Source organism: Nestor notabilis, unplaced genomic scaffold, assembly GCF_000696875.1.
Source record: "Nestor notabilis isolate BGI_N333 unplaced genomic scaffold, ASM69687v1 scaffold812, whole genome shotgun sequence".
NCBI classification, from domain to species: domain Eukaryota; kingdom Metazoa; phylum Chordata; class Aves; order Psittaciformes; family Psittacidae; genus Nestor; species Nestor notabilis.
Genome location: NW_009919533.1, coordinates 1 through 18,578, shown reverse-complemented (window position 1 = coordinate 18,578; position 18,578 = coordinate 1). Strand labels below are relative to the sequence as shown.

General features: G+C 38.2%; 1 protein-coding gene across 1 annotated transcript in view; it reads left to right on the top strand.

Moving 5' to 3' along the window:
* LOC104402398 (short transient receptor potential channel 4) overlaps positions 1-18,164 on the top strand; it is a gene marked incomplete at its 3' end in the record, with an annotated part of 58,900 nt that extends 40,736 nt beyond the window's left edge. Inside the window, exons 3-4 of the mRNA XM_010010269.1 lie at positions 5,095-5,431; positions 18,025-18,164. Coding sequence (XP_010008571.1) covers positions 5,095-5,431; positions 18,025-18,164 — 477 coding nt within the window. The remainder of the gene's footprint in view (positions 1-5,094; positions 5,432-18,024) is intronic.
* Between the last annotated feature and the right edge of the window lie 414 nt (positions 18,165-18,578).

Genomic DNA, 18,578 nt, shown 5'->3' with positions numbered 1-18,578 from the left:
TGTTGCACAGGGTTTTTCTGTCCCAAGTGCAGGACTTAGCATACAAATATCAGTCATATTTTTTGTTTGCTATGCATGGAAATACACCAGCTAGGTGTGGAAAAACAGGGATCCAATATAATAGAAGCAAGTTCCATGTTTATTATCTCTGCAGATACCTGCAGGGGTTCTTTAGTTGTTTTCCCCTACAAAACTGGTTTGTATTGCAGTGAATCTAGTACTCACCCAGAATGGGAACCAGAAGTAGTACACCAGCATCCCAGTCCTGAAGTTGGGAGCTGTTTTACATGCTCATCCCCAAACCCAAAAACTGATTCACTTTACCACTGGGAAGTCTAACAAGGCTATTCATGCATAGCTGATTCCAAAGAACTGCATTCTAGTTTCAGTTGCCGTTGCCTTTTCTAAGCAATTAATCAGAATCACTGCAATTATAGATAAATCTTGACTTATTTCATAGATATTTAATAGTTTTCTCTGTTCTGATTCATTTTAGTGAGAAGGAGCAATGAATCAAAGAGCTTCTGCTTGTATTGATGTGGCAAAAGGAAATTTTAAATGTTAAAATTACAAACTGAAATGTCATTTTTTGTAATAATGTTCATTAATCCTTTTAATGAAGCATTTCAGTCTTCACTTTTATGTTTTCTTTTTCTTTTATTTTGTTCCTCCTCATATTTGGAGTTAAACAATAGGATAATTACAATTCTAAAAAATGACATTTTATGCTATTCTTGGTGAGAGCAGTGTAAAATCTGGATTTTATGATGAAGGCATCTATGCTGTGAATTTATTTTTCTATAGGGACCTCATCTGAAGGAGGTTGTCCTGATGATATACAAGCTGGTGTTCTCTGGTGTTCTGATCCCAAATGACACACCTGCAGACAGAGATGAGCAACAGTTGATCCAGTGATTTGGGTCCAGTAAGAATCATGGTTATGATGATTTGCTCCTTTTGCCACTAGACTTAGAGAGGATGAACATGAGAAGATTCACAGTAATTGGCACAAGAATCAGGGTTTCTGTCCTGAGGCAGAAAACAGGCAGTAAAACTATACCCAAAGGAGTCCAGAACATAGTCTCTAGCTTTTAGAAAGGAAAATGTAGTGCTGATCCAGTCAATAGCATTAAAGCATTTAAATTGCAATTAAATGTTATTTTTCTTAATGAGCCAGACCTCACAGAATGAGTGCCAAAATCCACAAATGTATTCTTTGGGGTAAGATACAGAAAAGAATATACAATGATGTCTCTAAGGGGAGAAACAATCTACCATATTTAGGAGTCTGCTTAATGAGGTTGGGACTTGAATCTGTCATTAGGGCCAAACAAATATGCTTTCACAACCAGAAGATAGAGAATTTTGATAACTAAATTTGAAGTTAAAATAACTAGAAGAGCTTGGGGTTTCATTAAATATCTGGGAAAATGTGTAAAATATGAAAAGTAAAATGTTCTAGAGAAATAAAAAGTAATTTAGCTTAATTCTTGTTGAACTGGAGCACAACCATTGGTATATGTGTGTGACAAAGCATCAGACCTTAGAGCTAACATTTCCTACCAGTTTGGCTGTAATGGCAATAAAAACCAACACAACAGAGACTCTGGCCATGATTTTAAAAAAGTTTTACTAAGAAAGTTTATGATAACCATTTTCTTTTGCTGCCTCCTCCCAGAAAGATTTTTAATATTCCCCTGCTAGTGAGTGGTATTGAGGATAGTTTTATGTTAGAGCATAACTTCTACGAAAGCCAAAAAGGAAATAATTTTCCTTTGTCAGCTTTCATTTCTAGATGACAAATCACATCTTTCTCTGTGTAACATATACTAAACCACCTACTGATCTCAGATTGGGGATTCAACTTGGACCTCAGATTTTATTAGACTTTTTTAAGTGTAAAAATGAGCACTCTGTTACAGTGGGGATTTTTTTTATTTCTTTGCATATTTGCTAATAGAATGAAACAAATACTTGAAGGTAATACTGTGCTACAGTGAAGAACTGACTTCAGTTATTCTGTTGATATGTATTAAAAATAATTTTACAAAAGTATTTCTATAAAGAACATATATAGTTAATAGTATTGCCCCTGTTATTTCGTCTTCATTTCTATTGATTGAAGGATATGTATTACAGAAAAACTAAATGTCAGGTTTAATCAGGAGTGAAAGCTAAATTCTGGGCTATGTATATGCTTAGATATCACTAGAATCAGGTTCTGCTATTATTTATACTGGATTTTTTTTTTTTTTTTGCACTGTGAATAATTACTGATCTTCACCAGACTCAGGGAAGAACCAGTTCCAAGCAGGACAACTAAGAGAATGAATGCCAAAACATTTTTAGATGGCCAGACTCTATGAAGGAGCTAAAGATGTGCAACCAGGAGTAATCATAGCAAAATCCTTCATATAATTACAGAATTCTGGAATCTATTGGAAGCAATTGTAATGTGAAAATATAAACTTGCTGATTGCTAATTATAGGGAGACAATGTCAAAGTCAAATAACATACAACGTAATTCTGACAGTACAAAAGATACTTTGAATACCTCAGAATGTAGTATCTACAATTAAGGAAAAAAATGTATTAGAGTGAAAAGATTTTGGCATAGACAATGTAGAATTGGCAAATTAATGTCACAGAGTATTTCTATTTTTGCTTAGGAACTGATTACTTCTAGGTGAGAGGATATGTAACAAGATACAAAGAAGGGGAACCAAACATCGATCGGACAACTCGGGCAAAAAAAAAAGAAATATTTTACTCAGGAATTAATCTAAGAGTCATATTTTTTCACTAGTTAAGCAAAGCACTGATCTGTGCCTATCTAAGCAAATTGAGGTGAATTTTTTTTTTTAGGGAGATCCCTGTTAAAAACTGGGCATAAACATAACTTTGAAGACATCTGTTCTAACTGTATACTGAAATATTCCAAACACATCTTGAAACAAACAAAATGAAACCTTGCAGATGCATTTTCCTGATAGAAAAGAACACTGTAACTATTCTTTAAGACTGTTTTCAAGATGCTTATGGTATGAGTACATTTTCTTGTCTTTCACAACAGTCAGAGGCAGCCTCAGCATTAGTGTCTCATGTCTCTGCTAACGACAGTGGTGTTCCATTAACATACACCAGGTTTGAACTTGGCTCAGGTTAAGACTTGTGACAAGATCCAGACATATGTAGAATCTCTCATTTCATTCCAAACTAAATAACATTTTCTACCAGTAGTAATCCCAGTGTTTTCAAAAACTGTTTTAAAAGTCAGCTATAATTCCCCACAAGGAACTTGGCTTCTGTGTTTATAAGTATTATCAAAACAATATAAAATCCCAAACTGGGTTCATTTGATTAGAATTCAAATCTGAAACTACTTGCTCTAAGTGGACCAACTGCTGGCCATGGCCGAGCCCAACAGTGACAATAGCAGCGCCTCTGGGATAGCATATTGAAGAAGGGGAGGAAAATGCTCAACAGCAATTGCAGCTGGAAAGAGGAGTGAGAGGTAAGAACTGTGAGAGCAACAGCTCTGCAGAAACCAAGGCCAATGAAGAAGGAGGAGAGCAGGTGCTCCAGGTGCTGGAGCAGAGATTCCCCTGCAGCCCATGGTGAGGCAGGTTGTACTCCTGCAGCCCATGGAGGCCCATGGTGGAGCAGATATCCACCTGCAGCCCAGGGAGGTCCATGGTGGAGCAGATAGCCACATGCAGCCCAGGGAGGACCCAATGCTGGATCATGGGGATGCCTGAAGGAGACTGTGACCCTGTGGGAAGCCTGTGCTAGAGCAGGCTCCTGGCAGGAGCTGTGGCACCATGGAGAGAGGAGCCCACACTGGAGCAGGTTTGCTGCAGGACTTCTGACCCTGTGGGGACCCATGTTGAAGCAGTCCGTTCCTGAAGGACAGTCTTACATCTGTGTATGACAAAATCTTGGAGCAGATTCTCCTGGAAAGCATGCTAAGGCACATGAAAAACAACCCTAACTATTCTATGGTACTATGATTTTATAATTCTATGACTGCACCCATGGAAGGGACCCACTCTGGATCAGTTCATTAAGAACCGCAGCCCATGGGAAGGACTCATGTTGGAGAAGTTCCTGGAGGACTGCCTCCTGTGGAAGGGACACCATGCTGAAATAGGGGAAAAGTGTGAGGAGTCCTCCCCTGAGGAAGGAGGAGCAGCAGAGATATGTGATGAACTGACCACAACCCCCATTCCCACTGGAAGTAGGGAGGTGGTAGAGAAAACTGGGAGTGAAACTGAACCCAAGAAGAAGGGTGGTGAAGGGAAATGGTTTTAAGATTTGGGTTTGTTTCTCATTATGCTACTCAGATTTGATTGGCAATAAATTAAATCAACTTTTGCAAGTCAAGTCTGTTTTACCTATGATGGTAACTACTGAGTGATCTCTCCCTGTACTTATCTTGACCCACGAGACTTTTTTTATATTTTCTCTCCCCTGTGCTGCTGATGACAGGAGTGACAGAGTGGCTTTGGTGGGTACCTGGCATCTAGCTAAGGCCAACCCACCATAATAATGTAAGAAAAATCCTTTTTAGCAAAATGCTACTATTCTGGTTCTCTTTGATGCATATGTCGCTTACATTCTATATCTCTTATGTCAAGTCTAGCATGCTGCTACTATATGCCCCTTTATAAAATAAAGCATTGGATAAAGTAAGAACTAGTGATAAAATAAAACTATGACATAAACCCCTGAAAGCTTCTTTGAAAAGCTATCTTACAAATATTAAATATCTTACCAGGTTTTCAGTGAAATCAGCTTTTGAGGTACATGTGTTTTACAGTCAGTTGGCTCCTTGAACTGAACTGACAGGGAAGTCAAGTTTTATTGTGAAAAGTGACTTTTGATGGCTTTTTACTATACATTTGAAATTGAAAGAAGGGCAGGCTGACCCAGCCCTGTCTTACTGGTATTATCAGTACGAATGAGCTTGCACAGATGATGGTGGGTTTTTTTTAAATCTCTCTCCAAAAGTTGCTTATTGTAAGATACGTAGCATGGAAATAACTTTACAGAGGTAAAAAAGAACTGACCTTCTTCCTTTCTTTTCTCCGTAGTTTGTTGCTCAGCCCAACTGCCAGCAGCTGCTCGCATCCCGCTGGTACGACGAGTTCCCTGGATGGAGGAGGCGACACTGGGCTGTGAAGATGTTGACATGTGTTGTGATAGGACTCCTTTTCCCCGTCTTCTCTGTGTGCTACCTGATAGCTCCCAAAAGCCCATTAGGGCTGTTCATCAGAAAGCCATTTATCAAATTTATCTGCCATACTGCATCCTACTTGACTTTTCTGTTCCTGCTGTTGCTTGCTTCTCAGCACATTGACAGGTCAGACTTGAGCATGCAGGGACCGCCACCAACCATCGTCGAGTGGATGATATTACCGTGGGTCCTGGGTAAATGTATTACTAAAGAAAATACAATGAAAAGTGTTTTGACCTCTATGGTTTTGCCAAGTATTCTTGAGGCAGGAAGACTGTTGACCTACGAAAACAGGCAAATTGTCCATCTCCTCCACTACCTAGCGAAAATAGTAGACAACTTGGGAAGGCTTTAATAATCCGGTGTCACCACCTGATATATTACAGTAGGCAAAATAAAAGATACCAGGGGTTCCTTCCTGTGATTAAACAGTACCCTGAAACATACATATTTATATTCTCTTTAATATCTGTTTTCTCCAGGCCAGAAATTTTTCTGATTATTCTAAGTGTCTGGTTTTGACACAGCATAAACCAGTCCTCACCACCAGCTTTACTGTGAGGTGTGTTGTCCTTCTCTGGGTGAATATTGCTACTAATATTTTAAAAGCCAATAGGTAGTAATATTGCAAAGGAATTAATTAATCTCACAGGCCGCTTGGAATGACATTTCCTACAGACAAGTCAGACTAACTTCAGTAAGTGACATTCACATTTAAATACTAAAAAATAAAATCTCTCCAGTAAATTTTCCCAGTTTTGTACAATCGAGAAGTAAGAAACCAATATAAAAATCATCAGCTTGATACATTACTTACTTAGAAATCAATGCTACAGTGCTGAGGAGGAGCAGGGGGCTTTTCTGTGCTGTCCCATGCCCAGAGGAGATATTAGGAGCCTTTCTGCCCAGAGGAGATATTAGGAGCCTTTCTGCCCAGCCTTCCAAGATAGTAGGTGGTCAGTATCTATCCAGCTTTCACAGTATCCAGAGGCTGAAAGATAATAAGAACATATGTTGACACATAGACCTTGACATGCCATAGTGGGTTTTATTATTAATCTATCTTTTTAAAGAAAGAAATTAGAGCCCAGAGAAAAGGCACAGTTTGAGAAGGACAAGGGCTAGTTTTAGCTAAAATCAGTTGTAAAATTTTGGTTATCAACTCCTTTCCAGAAAACATGCTGTGGGAAGAGGAAGAACCCCCATTGCCCTCAACCTCTGACACTGTTGTTTACTTAGGAAAGGGTTTAAAAAACTCAGTATCCCAAAGCACTTGTTTGAAGAAGCCATTAACCCTGAGAATTATGACTAGCAAGATTACTATCATTTCTAAAAGCAGCATTAATATTTGCAGTATAGACTTATATAGCCAGATTACACCAGTACTGCCTGTGCTGAATAAGTCCTTCCTCTGCAAGTAGTACAGGTTAAATCAAGGGAACTACTTGCATAAACAGATATGACCATGAATAAAGATCAATAGTCAGATACCGTGTGTTCAGATAGCTTGTGCTTAATCTAAACTGCAATGTTTGGAGAAGCTGTGCCTTCCAAACTCTCTTGCATCTAAACCAGTGTATTTTATACACTGCTCTCTAGTGGTCCCTGATTAGTGGTTTCTTGCAGTTCCAGTTTCATATTTGCTGGGATTAGCTTTCAGACTTTGGTTGCTGCAGTGCTTTAGCCCATCCAAATAATAAGGCAACAGATTAATTCATCATAATCTCAGGCAATTCATTAGGTTCCTAAATTGTCCTCATCATTGAAGGTTTTTTTTTGATTCAGTGAATATTGGTGAAACCCTCCTGTTTGCTGTTTTCATATTGAAATACATACAAATTGTGGTCTAGTAACCTTTTAATAAACTAAACAGTATTATGAAGTCCTTATCAACAAGATAAGGTTATTTTCCAGTCCACAATTTAGTCTGTGATCTCATCTCTTCAAACTGTACAGTTAAGCAGTATCCTTAAAAAGAGTAAAAGTAGCACTCTTGAATTACACAAGGCAGCCTAAAGTTGGGGTACATAGATACATCTTTGAATCTTCTGGATGTAGATGAAAATTGTTGATGTCTGAGACAAAATTAATGCGGCTCTAGGGTAACAGTTTTTCTTTGAAATTGGAAACATGACCAAGTAAACCCTTTTCCCAAAGCAAAAGGTTATCCTGGTGCAGCTACAGCACGTCAAAATCATTAACATTTTAAATAATAGAATTCTTTGTTTCTTTTTTCTTATTTCAAATAGCTCTGCATGTAGTTTGCATTTTAATAGCTACCTCCCTTAAAATGAAGAGAGGAAGAGGAGCTCTACTTTCCAGGCTTCTCATCAACATGAATTTCAGCATAAGTATATTTCATAGAACTTACAAATTGCAAGATTGTCCATAACAATCTAAACTCTCCAACGATCAAACAGTAATTAATATTTGCCTACTACTGCGTAAAAGAAGGCTGAAAGTGCATGATTAGCACATATTAAACATGTCACTAGAGTAGGAGGCTCAGAGGAAAAACCTGTGTTGGTCCACATTTCCATGGAGACTATCGACTTTACATTTAAAAAGTCTCCTAAGGAACCTTTTGCATTAATTTAGTCTGTTACATGATTAGATGATTACACAAGTGGTGTTACAGTATGTGGTGATTATCTGTGGAACAATAAGTCAGTATAACAAGGCTAATGTTACAGCATTAAAAAACAGCTGTGAAAAAATCTCTCAGTAAGAAGAGTCAGAATCTCCTGTCCTTGCATTTAAACAAATAAGAAATGCTTTTGCTGGTAAGGAGAATTAATTTTGTTCTTTTTATTAGCTGTCAATTCAGATTTCCCAAGTTTGCCAGATGCTTCACAGTACAGAAATGTAGGGCTGTTTCCTACATTTGAGAATCCATGACCACTGAAAATGAGACAGAATAAACAACCCCACTTGGTGGGGTGGGGAAAGTCAGGAAGAGCAGTATTTTCCATCATCAATTCCCTATCCAGTGTCTAAGTGGCCTCTGAGCATGATAACAGTGATGCATAGGGGAAATCAAACAATATTCAGCTTCACCCTTTCTGTGCCTTGACTGCAGCTCACCTAAAGATCATACTGATCCCTACAGACTTGTCAAACTGGTTCTTCTGCCCTAATCCCTAGCTTCAAACCTATCAGTGACCATGCTGAATGTCTTCACAGTGGGCATTTAGTTCACCAGGGAATGCTACAAAATTTAGAGGAGAAAGCCAAGCTTTCTTAGTAGATGTATTTAAAAAGCTCCCTGCCAGTTTTTTGGGGTGGTGGCAGCAAAAAGTCAAATTAGTCAAATTTGTTTTGATGAGTTTTTTGCTCTTTTAAGGGCATCTTTAAATGTTCATTGTAACTATGTTGTTCAGAATACTGCCTGGAGCAGGAATGCAGCCTTCCTGGACCTTTTAACAATGCATTCCACATCCTTTCTGTCAGAGTGGTTTATGCTGTTGGAGTAAGTTAATCTATAGAGAATGTGGATGTTTGGGAACTGCACAAACTGCAGACATTTGTGGTCAGCAAACTGCTGGTGGGATGTATGGGAGCGTACAGTCTTGTCAGTACTTTGCACAATGTACATCCAAACACATGGCACAGCAAGACACTTCAGATGAAGTGATCATAGAGGTGGCCAGTAAACTGCACATCATCTTCTAAATTTGGTCAACAAAGCGTTGTATTTAAAATTATACAGTTAGTACAAATTGGCATGTTCCAGGGAGCAGATATAAAGGATAATACAGCCAGCGAGATTAAACAGTATGTAATCAGCAGTGACATAGTGTAGAAGAGGAAAATAATCCCAGACAAAGCTGGAACACAGCTTCGGTCAGAAAAAGCATAATGCACGTAATTGCCAATCAAGGCCATTTAGTCCAAACTGCTGCTCAACACAGGCTAACTACAAAGATAGACCAAATTGCTCAGGTTCTTGTCCAGTCAAATCCTGAATTTCTCTAGGGCAGATATTCCACTGCCTCTCTCAGCAACTTGTGCCTGTGTCTAGCGACTGGTAAACTTTTTGCCTGGTAGTAGTTGCAGTATCTCATGCCACAATGTGCAACCATTACCTTTTGTCCTTCCAATGTATGCTTTTCACACAAGTCTGGCTGCAATTATTTATAAGAAGCAATTTCATTAGAGGGTAACAGCACTAATAACCCCCATTAGACTTCCCTTCCCTTCCCTGCCCTGCCCTGCCCTGGTTTCAGATGAGTCCCACTGAGCTTGCTCCTTGAGCATTCAAATGTTTCACAATTTAATGCTACAGTCCTATAAAGAAAAGATAAAGAAAACAGAGCTAGGCTTTGCAATGGGTGTGCAAAGCCTAGCTCTGATGCTTTTGCTTCCTAGTAGGGGCCCTTAGTAAGGAGGCTGAAGACACCTGTTGTTGGTTTATTTGGGTTGGTTTGGGTTTTTTTGTCATTTTTAAGTTTTCCTGTCTCCCATTTTTAGCAGGAGTGGTGAATGTTTCACCCACACACTGTTATTCCTGCCCTAGTACTCTCCTGAGATAGAGGTTCAGTCTTCCCCCAGGCTGCAAAAAGGCAGGCTTCCTGTTCCCCATGCATGAATTTTAGCCATAAAGCTTCAGTGCCAAACATTCACAGTACTCTTGGTGGATATAGTTTAAACATTTCAAGAAAGGAAGGTGTTTTGAATGCTGAAACACAGTTTCATGTAGACACCTAACTGAAACCCCGAGGCAGGCAGTGCTGGTAAGATGCAGTGTTTGATACTCATTTCTTTTTCCAGTTCCTGCTGTTCCTCTTGTACAGGCTCTCTTAACACTCAGTATTCGTAGGTTGTAGACCTCAGGTAGGCAGTTGAAACTCAAATTGAGCATAAAATGCAATTTATGGGGAATTTAGGTCTCTTGCATGGTGAATTTTACTTTCAGTACTATGTACTTAATTTAGACATTGAATAACAGAATATTTCCATGTCTAAACACTTTCATGGGACTAGCCTCCCAAATATGAAGTTTAGAGCCTCAGTAATGAGATGCTGAAATCCTTACATGCCTGTTAATAGGAGAGAAGGGGATGAGAAGTTTCTGTATCCCTAAATATCCACTCCAGGCTTTGCCTAGAGCTGCACATACAGTGGTGTTCTGTGCAGGACTCAGAGCTTTTCAGCAGTGCTGTAAAGGCCTTTCTGTGTTTCACAGACAAGCTAAACATTCATTTATTCTGCCTGCAGGTCTTCTATCCCTTTGTGCATCTTAGCCTTTTGCATGCTTGAAAAGTGTACTTCTTATTATTAACTACCTGATAAGAATATCTTCATTATATTATTCTAGCAACACAGAGAGAATGTAGTAAGTGCTACAAAGATAAAGAACATGCAGGTGTTTGGACATACAACACTTTAATGAGTATTAGATTGCATTACTGTACATATCAGATACATATTGCTTTGTATATTAAGGCTGTCTATGGTAATATTTAGGATGTAAGCCTTGCTCCTTACCCTCTCCACGATATTTTTGCAAAAGCAAGAAACTATTACTTGTATTTAATGAATTTTGATAAATACATGTCACAGTTTCAATGACACCATGGAGATTAAATAATAATGAGTAAAATTATGAATGCTGTACTCCTCATGTAAACCTGTTGAGCTTAATAGAGATTTATAAGCAGAAAATAAGGATGTTCAGATTTATTGAATCCTATGCAAAAAATACCTGAAAGGACTGACCAATGCTTTTGGCTGGCTAAATTTCTCTCTACAACGTTACTGTAGAGCAGTGTTCAAAAGCAAGAATGTGCAGAATTTCCATACTCTGTCTCTGTATTTAGGTACTTGTCCATAGCCCCTTACTCCAAACTCAGACATTTCGCTAGTTTGATTGTTATGAATTAAGAGATTAGATCAAAGTAAACACAAAGAAAGCAACTCAGGTGCCTACAAAGAGGCACCTGGTCCCATTTTTGATGACTGATATACTCACAGAGAGGTTCTACCTATGATACTCTACAGAAAACCTGTACCTTTTTTTGGCAATGCATGGGGTGACCAGCTTGGGTATTGTCATGGTTTAACGACTGCTGCTGTTGAACCCAGGACAGGTATGAAGGGAATTTGAAATGGTGCTAGGTACTACTGTTTAAGCATTAAAAAAAATAAACTATATCTTTCATGTTTTTCTAGATTGTGTCAACTACGCCATCACCAACTACAGTCCACTCATGTGGAAGGCATAGGTGCACTAACCTGAGATGGATTGGATAAGCATCTTTGACTAATTTGATTTTTATTAACCCCACTAGCCAGTTGAACCCCACTCAATTGAACATAACAGTCAATCCAGGGTTACAAATTTTTTTTTGCATATGATCCAGGACAGTAAAATTTTTTTCTTGGCTTATATTCCTATTCTTTGTCAAAACTCTGTTTTACAAAGGCAAAAAAAACCAAACAAAAAACCCAAAAAAACAAAACAAACCACCACAGGAGAAGAAGAAGGGCCAACAATGTTAAGACAGATGTAGAAGGTTAAATCTCCTTTAATCTTCCACTATAATGATGAACTATAATTCATTTGCATTTCAGAACATCTTGCAAAGGAAATTCAAAAGACTGCTTAAAAAAAAAAAAAGTGCTACTTACATACATTTGCTTTTGGCATGTATAGGAGTACTGCAAAAGCCAGACTTTTTACTATTCAGGTTAAGTTATGAAAGAAGGTGTGTTGTCTGAATATAGTGGGTACTCTCCGAAAGTTACTGGGTTTAGGGAGCAGCTATCCCACTTACATTGATGCCTTACAGCATAAATACTCAAGCAATTGAACAATGCTATTGGACTAGGTGATGAGACTAAGTCATAAATATTTCAGGGGCTATTCAGTGCTGATTGTCCAAACCATTTACACCTGCCCTTCTATAGTGGATGAAATCTATATATAATACCATAATTCATAATGCTAGGCTTAGACCAGTTTCATTTGCAGCTGATCACTGTTTCTTAGAAATTATACTTTTCCTTGAACACAAGAGTAAACACACTGCTGGTACATAATTAGCACTGAATACTCCCAGCTCTAATTAGAGTATAATTCATCCAAAAGGCTCAAATGCTCCGTAATCCTTGTATTGTTCATTACCTTTTCACTGCACTCCAGAGGCATTACTAAACCCATCTTCACTGCTTCTGTGGGGGAAGGAATTAAGTTCAATTGTACAGATAAGAAACTGAAGACAAAGAGTGAATTGAGGTTAGATGTCTAGTATCCTCAGTGTTGAGTTGTGTGCACAGATAATTTAAACCAGCAATTACAAGACTTGGCTTGCTTGAGTATAATCATCCTGGGAAGAGAGCTGAGACATAAATGGCTCCTCTGGTCATCTCATTACCAGCTCTTTGCCTCACCTGACACAGGATCCGCAGACTGTGCACAGTTGTTCCCCTCCCAGACAGTCATTTCCCTGTACTAAGGAGAAAGAAGAAAGTGTGCACTTGATTTTGTGCATGTTCCTTTGAAATAGTTGTATTCTGTTAACAAAATGTGCCTCAGACACTGGGAGTCCATTAATTATTCCAGGATTCCTCTACCTTCAGCAGAGTTCAGTTCATCAGCCCAGGTGTAAACCAGAAGAGATATTTCAAGTCCTATCAATAATCACTGAATTCCCTGGAATGACTTTTCTGTTTCAGAGAGCTCTAGGTCATTAGCAGCTTGTCTCACTTGTATCTGTGAAAATCTGTAGATCACATAGTAGAGCAAAGTTGAGTTTATCAGTTAAATGTTTTCACTGTCCAGTGAAAATATGTTCTCTAAGAAACATATTAAAAGATTGTTGTTGAACTTGGCATGCAGACATTGACCCTGAGGAACCTCTTGCTTCCCATCACTTTATGGTAAGGAACAAAAATAACACAGAGCAACCAACCTTTTGTGGGAAAGGTAAGGCCGAAATTAGCTAGGGATCCACAAATCTTTCTAAAAATAAAAATAGTTCAGAATACTGCGTTTCATATATTTCTTTGACAAATCTTGATGTTATTATTTGCAGTGAGATTTAACCGTAATTATAACAAAAGGCAGTGCTGTGGAGATGGTATAACATTTTTGTGAATTTCCACAGTTGCTGGAATATTATTTTTGTAGTTGCTCAAGATTCAGTATGAGATAGGAATTTAGATAAGATGTAACTAAGACTTTTTGTCTTATAACTTAATACACATTTGAATGGATTTTGTAGGGCAGTTACTTGGTTTTGTTTGTTTCTTTTGCACGGGAATGAGATATGAGTTCCTAAGGAGTAAAATTACAGGTCTAGGTAGCTATGAATTGATAATGTATCAGTCAGGATAGATGCAAAATTTTTACCATCTGAAAGTTATCTGCCAGCCTGCATGAAAAGGTATTGTGTCTAACCCAAAGTCTTACCCAAAGGGACAGAGAACATTTGTAAGAGTATAGAGCTGCTGTTCTGCTCGAAGTTGCAAGGTTTGCCAACAGGCTGTTACTTTTATGAACAGAAAAGTAGGCCCACGTGTTTTCAAAGGCATTTCTATGTCTAATATCGAGAGATTTCAAGACTGGAAATACATCTTGTTTAATTCAGCCAATCCTACAAAGCTTGCTTTTCAGTCAGAAGAATTCATTTGAAGAATGACCCACTTGCAGGTGACAGGAGTATTGCCTTGGAGATGCTTGTTTCCTCCCAGGAGGTAAAGAGATCTTTGGGCAATGAACTTATCCCCAGCCTTATTGCTTAAAGGCTCTTGCTTTTAGATCTACCCCTTGTATTTGGCTGGTTTGTCTTAGCAGTTTTTCCCTAGTATCTGTATGCAGGCTGATGTTCCCCCTGCTTTGTTGAAACGTCGTTTTTCTTGCGGCTGAACACGTAGCTCTGACATGAGCTCTGTCACCATGTGATAGCATTACTGCTTTAGCACATTAATAAGCAGACAGTGCCTGGAGTCTAGATTTCTTTCTTACCTGTAACAATGCACCTACTAGACAGTCTTGTCACTGCATGTCTTCTCCTTTTCTGTCATGTCAGCTCATATTTTGGAATTACCCAAAAGACTCCTCAGATAATAAAGTCGTGTCCAGCTATCCATAAATCTTCTAAATAGAAAAGGGAAGTGTGCACCATCACAGAGACAATGCTGCCTTGGTCTCTGGATATCTTTTTTAGTTAACCCTCCCCCAAAAACATAGATTTTCCTAGCCTATTCCTTATTCTCCCAATGAATGTGATAGAAGAAATTGGCATATTGTATCAGACCCTGTGATGATAAAAGCTGACTTACTTTCCCTCCACCTGCTTGCAAAAAGATACCGTTACGATCTAAAACAAGCTTTCAAGACGTCTGGCTATGTGACCAGATTAATCTTAAATAGCACAACTGGGAATCCCTGAGGTTTGTTGCTCAGAATAGCTCCATCATGTAAGCTCACCAGGCCTTAGAGAAGTCTTCATCTTTGCTGAAGCTGAAAGGCTTCAGAATTTGAGAGTACACTTTTCTAGGATAATCATTCAGGCACACTTGGGAGGATTTACAGAACCCAAGAGATCCTACTTCTTGCAGCATTCATTGCTCCTGCTGAGCACCTCTCAGGATACCTCACCATAGAGATCTGGTACCTGCAAGGACTGATCTCGGTGCTCATCATGTCAGGGTGAGATTGCCTTGGCAAAAGTTTGGGAAGCTCTACTGTGCATACATGGACTGTGTCTGACAGAAATGTAGCACTCATCAGTCCACCTAGCTTCCAGTTCTCTGAAGTCCCATAAGATCTCAGTAACTGTATTTATATATCTGGAGTTTGCACTTAGATGCGTTATCTGGCAAAAAAGACTAAACTATTACATCTCCATTGCAGCCAACAAAATGTAGGATTTCCAGTTTTCCATTATCATTTGCTTGAAAGGAACAAGCCCTGCATCAGGATGAACATAAAAGATGTCCTGAACAAAGAAAAAGTTTAGAACCACCACCATTACAATGTCAAAGTATACTCAGAAGTTTCAGCTGCCAAATGACTTCAATGTTGCTGGTAGTTCAGATTAGTTCTGTTTCTAACTCAAAATGATCAAATTTACAATAGCCATATACTTTCTTCCACTGTTCTGTAATAGGTCTGTATTTCTCTAACGTCAACTTTACAATTATGTTTCATTTTCTGTAGCCCAGGAAGTGCTTGGAAAAACAGCCTGGCTTTTCACTCACAAAACAGATCAAATGCAGAAGCATTAGTCAGCATTTCTTTTTCAATCTGTATATAATTCTATTATATTTTAGGCAGTGCTATCAAAGCATATAATGCTGAGCAACAGTATTGCAGGGACTAGCCCTGTTGCGTTTGTGTCAGCTCACATCTTTGGCTGGTTGTGAATCATGGAATATCTTGGCAGAAGACTTCAATGAACCTACAGCCTCCCACTTAAGTATTCATCTTATTAATCATCCCAAGCTATTTCTGCTCTGTTTTTAAAGCATGCTTCAAAGGAAATGCTTAACTGTGATGAATTACAAAAGAGTAATTAATTCTATGAATGTGTGTGTTTATTTCTGTAAAGCCTTTTTATTTGAAGTTCTTCTATCAATGCAACTGTCTGCTTTCTGTGCCATAGCAGTCTTCCCAGTGTCAAGATCCTGGGGCTACATCTGTATTATAAAATAAAAAAAGAGCAAGGAACTGTTCTCTAACACTGAGGCTTAGGGGCCATATCCATGTTACACTGTGTTGGTCTCTGAGCCTGGAGCCAGGTCTCCTCAGGCCCCTCAGGCTCCTGTGGCACAATGCTGATTTTTATTTGACATTCTGCAGGTGGAACAGGCATGATTTAGAGAGTGTCTGGAATGTGAGTGGTATATTGCAGCCCACAAAACATCTGCTTTGATGACCTGATGATGCTTAACATGTTATGCCTAAAAGTTAATGGAAGAGCAAGCAGGGATATTTGCAAGTACACGTACTGCATGTTGCAGGTTGGAGGGAACTGTAGAGGAAAGGGGCAACCTTCCCTGCTGTCATCATGTTCATAATGCGTGTCAGGAGTGACCAACTCTTTGAAGAGTAAGTGGTTAAGCCATTTCACAGGCTGAAACAGGCTGGCAGTTAGGAGTCTGCCTGGTAACTCTGTGAAGGTATGTTCACTTTGTGATGGCACTTGGACAGTCAACAGCAGCAGTAGACATTGTGGATATTGACCCCTGCCGTGTGGTAATGTTCAACTGTTTCCTCACTGTGACGCATCACAATTGATTGTAGCTTGAAAATAAATGTTAGCTTCTTAACAGTGCTATATTTTGTATATTAGTTTTATCAGATAACCTAAAGTTAAAGTTATAATCAGCCTGGTCCTATAATTTAAAATAATTAAAATATTATTTTAACTTTTATAAAATCAAAGTTGCTGGACCAATCAGATGATTCAGATACTCCTGAGGCTTGTGATTACTGATGATGGCATGCAGAAACAATATGGGAATATGTGGCTCAGGTTTGAGGGGAGAAAGTAGTGAGGAAGGGAACCTTTCCTTTTGAAAGCAGTCAGGAGACAGAAAGACTCAAGCCGAAACATTGCAAAATGAAATTGTACTCCTCCCATCTATCCCCTCCTACCTTCCAAGTAACTCAATAAACTACCTGGCACAACAAGAATAGACCAGAAATTACTTGTTAGGTATGATGTTTGAGAGAAGACATAAGTTTTCCATGAAGTCAACTAGAAGACCATTGAGACAACACATATAAGGTTCAAGGTCAATTAGGCCCTTGAACCTTAGAGTGATGCAGGACTCTACAGTCTCCTGCAGGAAATTTGTTCTATATTTTCTAAAGGGACGCGTGATAAGCAGATGGAGAAAAGCCATGTTGAATTAACAGTTCTCAACCTCTGTATCTGAGAGATTGCTCCCTTTTGTGGTGAATTTTGTTCCTTTAATGAGGACAAAAGTAAGAAATTTCTTTAAGAACATAATGAGCTGTGAAAAATTGAAAGTTCTATTACTATTTTTATCAAAAAAGCTCTGTAGATAATAATATAAAATATGCATCTGAATGTTCCATACTGCTTTATTGTACTATATTATGCAATAATGTGACATATCTTCTTCAGATATGTTTTAATGTTTATAGCATTAAAGAATCCCTACACAGTTGTTTCTAGAGCTGTTATGCCAAGTTCATGTCAGACAACTTGCAAAATCTCCCAGGGGGATTTAATATTTCTGTATCATTTTGTGTCCAGCACAATGCATGCTCTGCACACCTGAAAAGTTCTCATTTTTTCATGTCCCAAAGAAAGGAATCAAGAAAAAATATTCCACTGAAGAAACTACTCTTTCCTATGCAAAAGGGAGACTTCGGTTCAGCTACAATAGAAATTCTTTTACTTATTGTGTGAGTTCCAACTGAAAAAAATTAGTGTGGTGGATTGACTCCTGCAGTCATAAACTTTCTAGTTTATGATATATGGCAGCAGATACCAAGGACAAAGTTGGCTAGTTTTAAGACTCTTTTTGTACTTATTAAGATAAGTAGAATGGGGAAAAGATTGACTAAAGCCAGAGAAATTGCCTTGTACAAGCAGATGATTTTTTTGTTTTGCTTGACAAATTAATTCCAGAAAAATTAACGGGAAGATAAAATTTCACTTAACTAGATGTGTAATTTAGAGCACTTATCCACCTTCCTTTTATAATTAATGTAAGGAGAATCAATCTATTGTGAAATAAGTGTCTAGAATAGTCACAGCCTTTTTTATTGAATATTCATGCTTAATGAATTATGTTCTATTTACAGGTTTTATCTGGGGTGAAATTAAACAGATGTGGGATGGTGGACTACAGGACTACATTCATGATTGGTGGAACCTTATGGATTTTGTAATGAACTCCTTGTACTTAGCAACCATCTCTTTGAAAATTGTTGCATTTTCAAAGGTAAAGTATTTTTTTAAAAATTCAGCAAAATATTTAAGATAAATGGAATTAAGCTTCTTTAAATTTTCTTCTGTATTTGAATGTTCTCAGTCTTAGAAATGCAAGAGATGTATGATGTGTATGCGTGACAAGAAGCTAGACCAGGATAAAAGCAAACAAAACATTGTGATTTATACTTTCTTATGCTTGGGTGAGGCAATCTTTTGTTATTTGATCCTGAACAGTCATACTGTCATTTTCTTGGAAAAGGATAATCACTGGTAATATTTAATAATGTTTCCACAGAAATATGTTTTGAATTAATTTTTACATGTTTGTTCAGTAAGAAATTAGTGCCCCTAACACAATTTCATATACCATGCAGAACTTCCAGACAGGACTACAAGAAAAATATTTTCCCAAAATTGGGGTGGG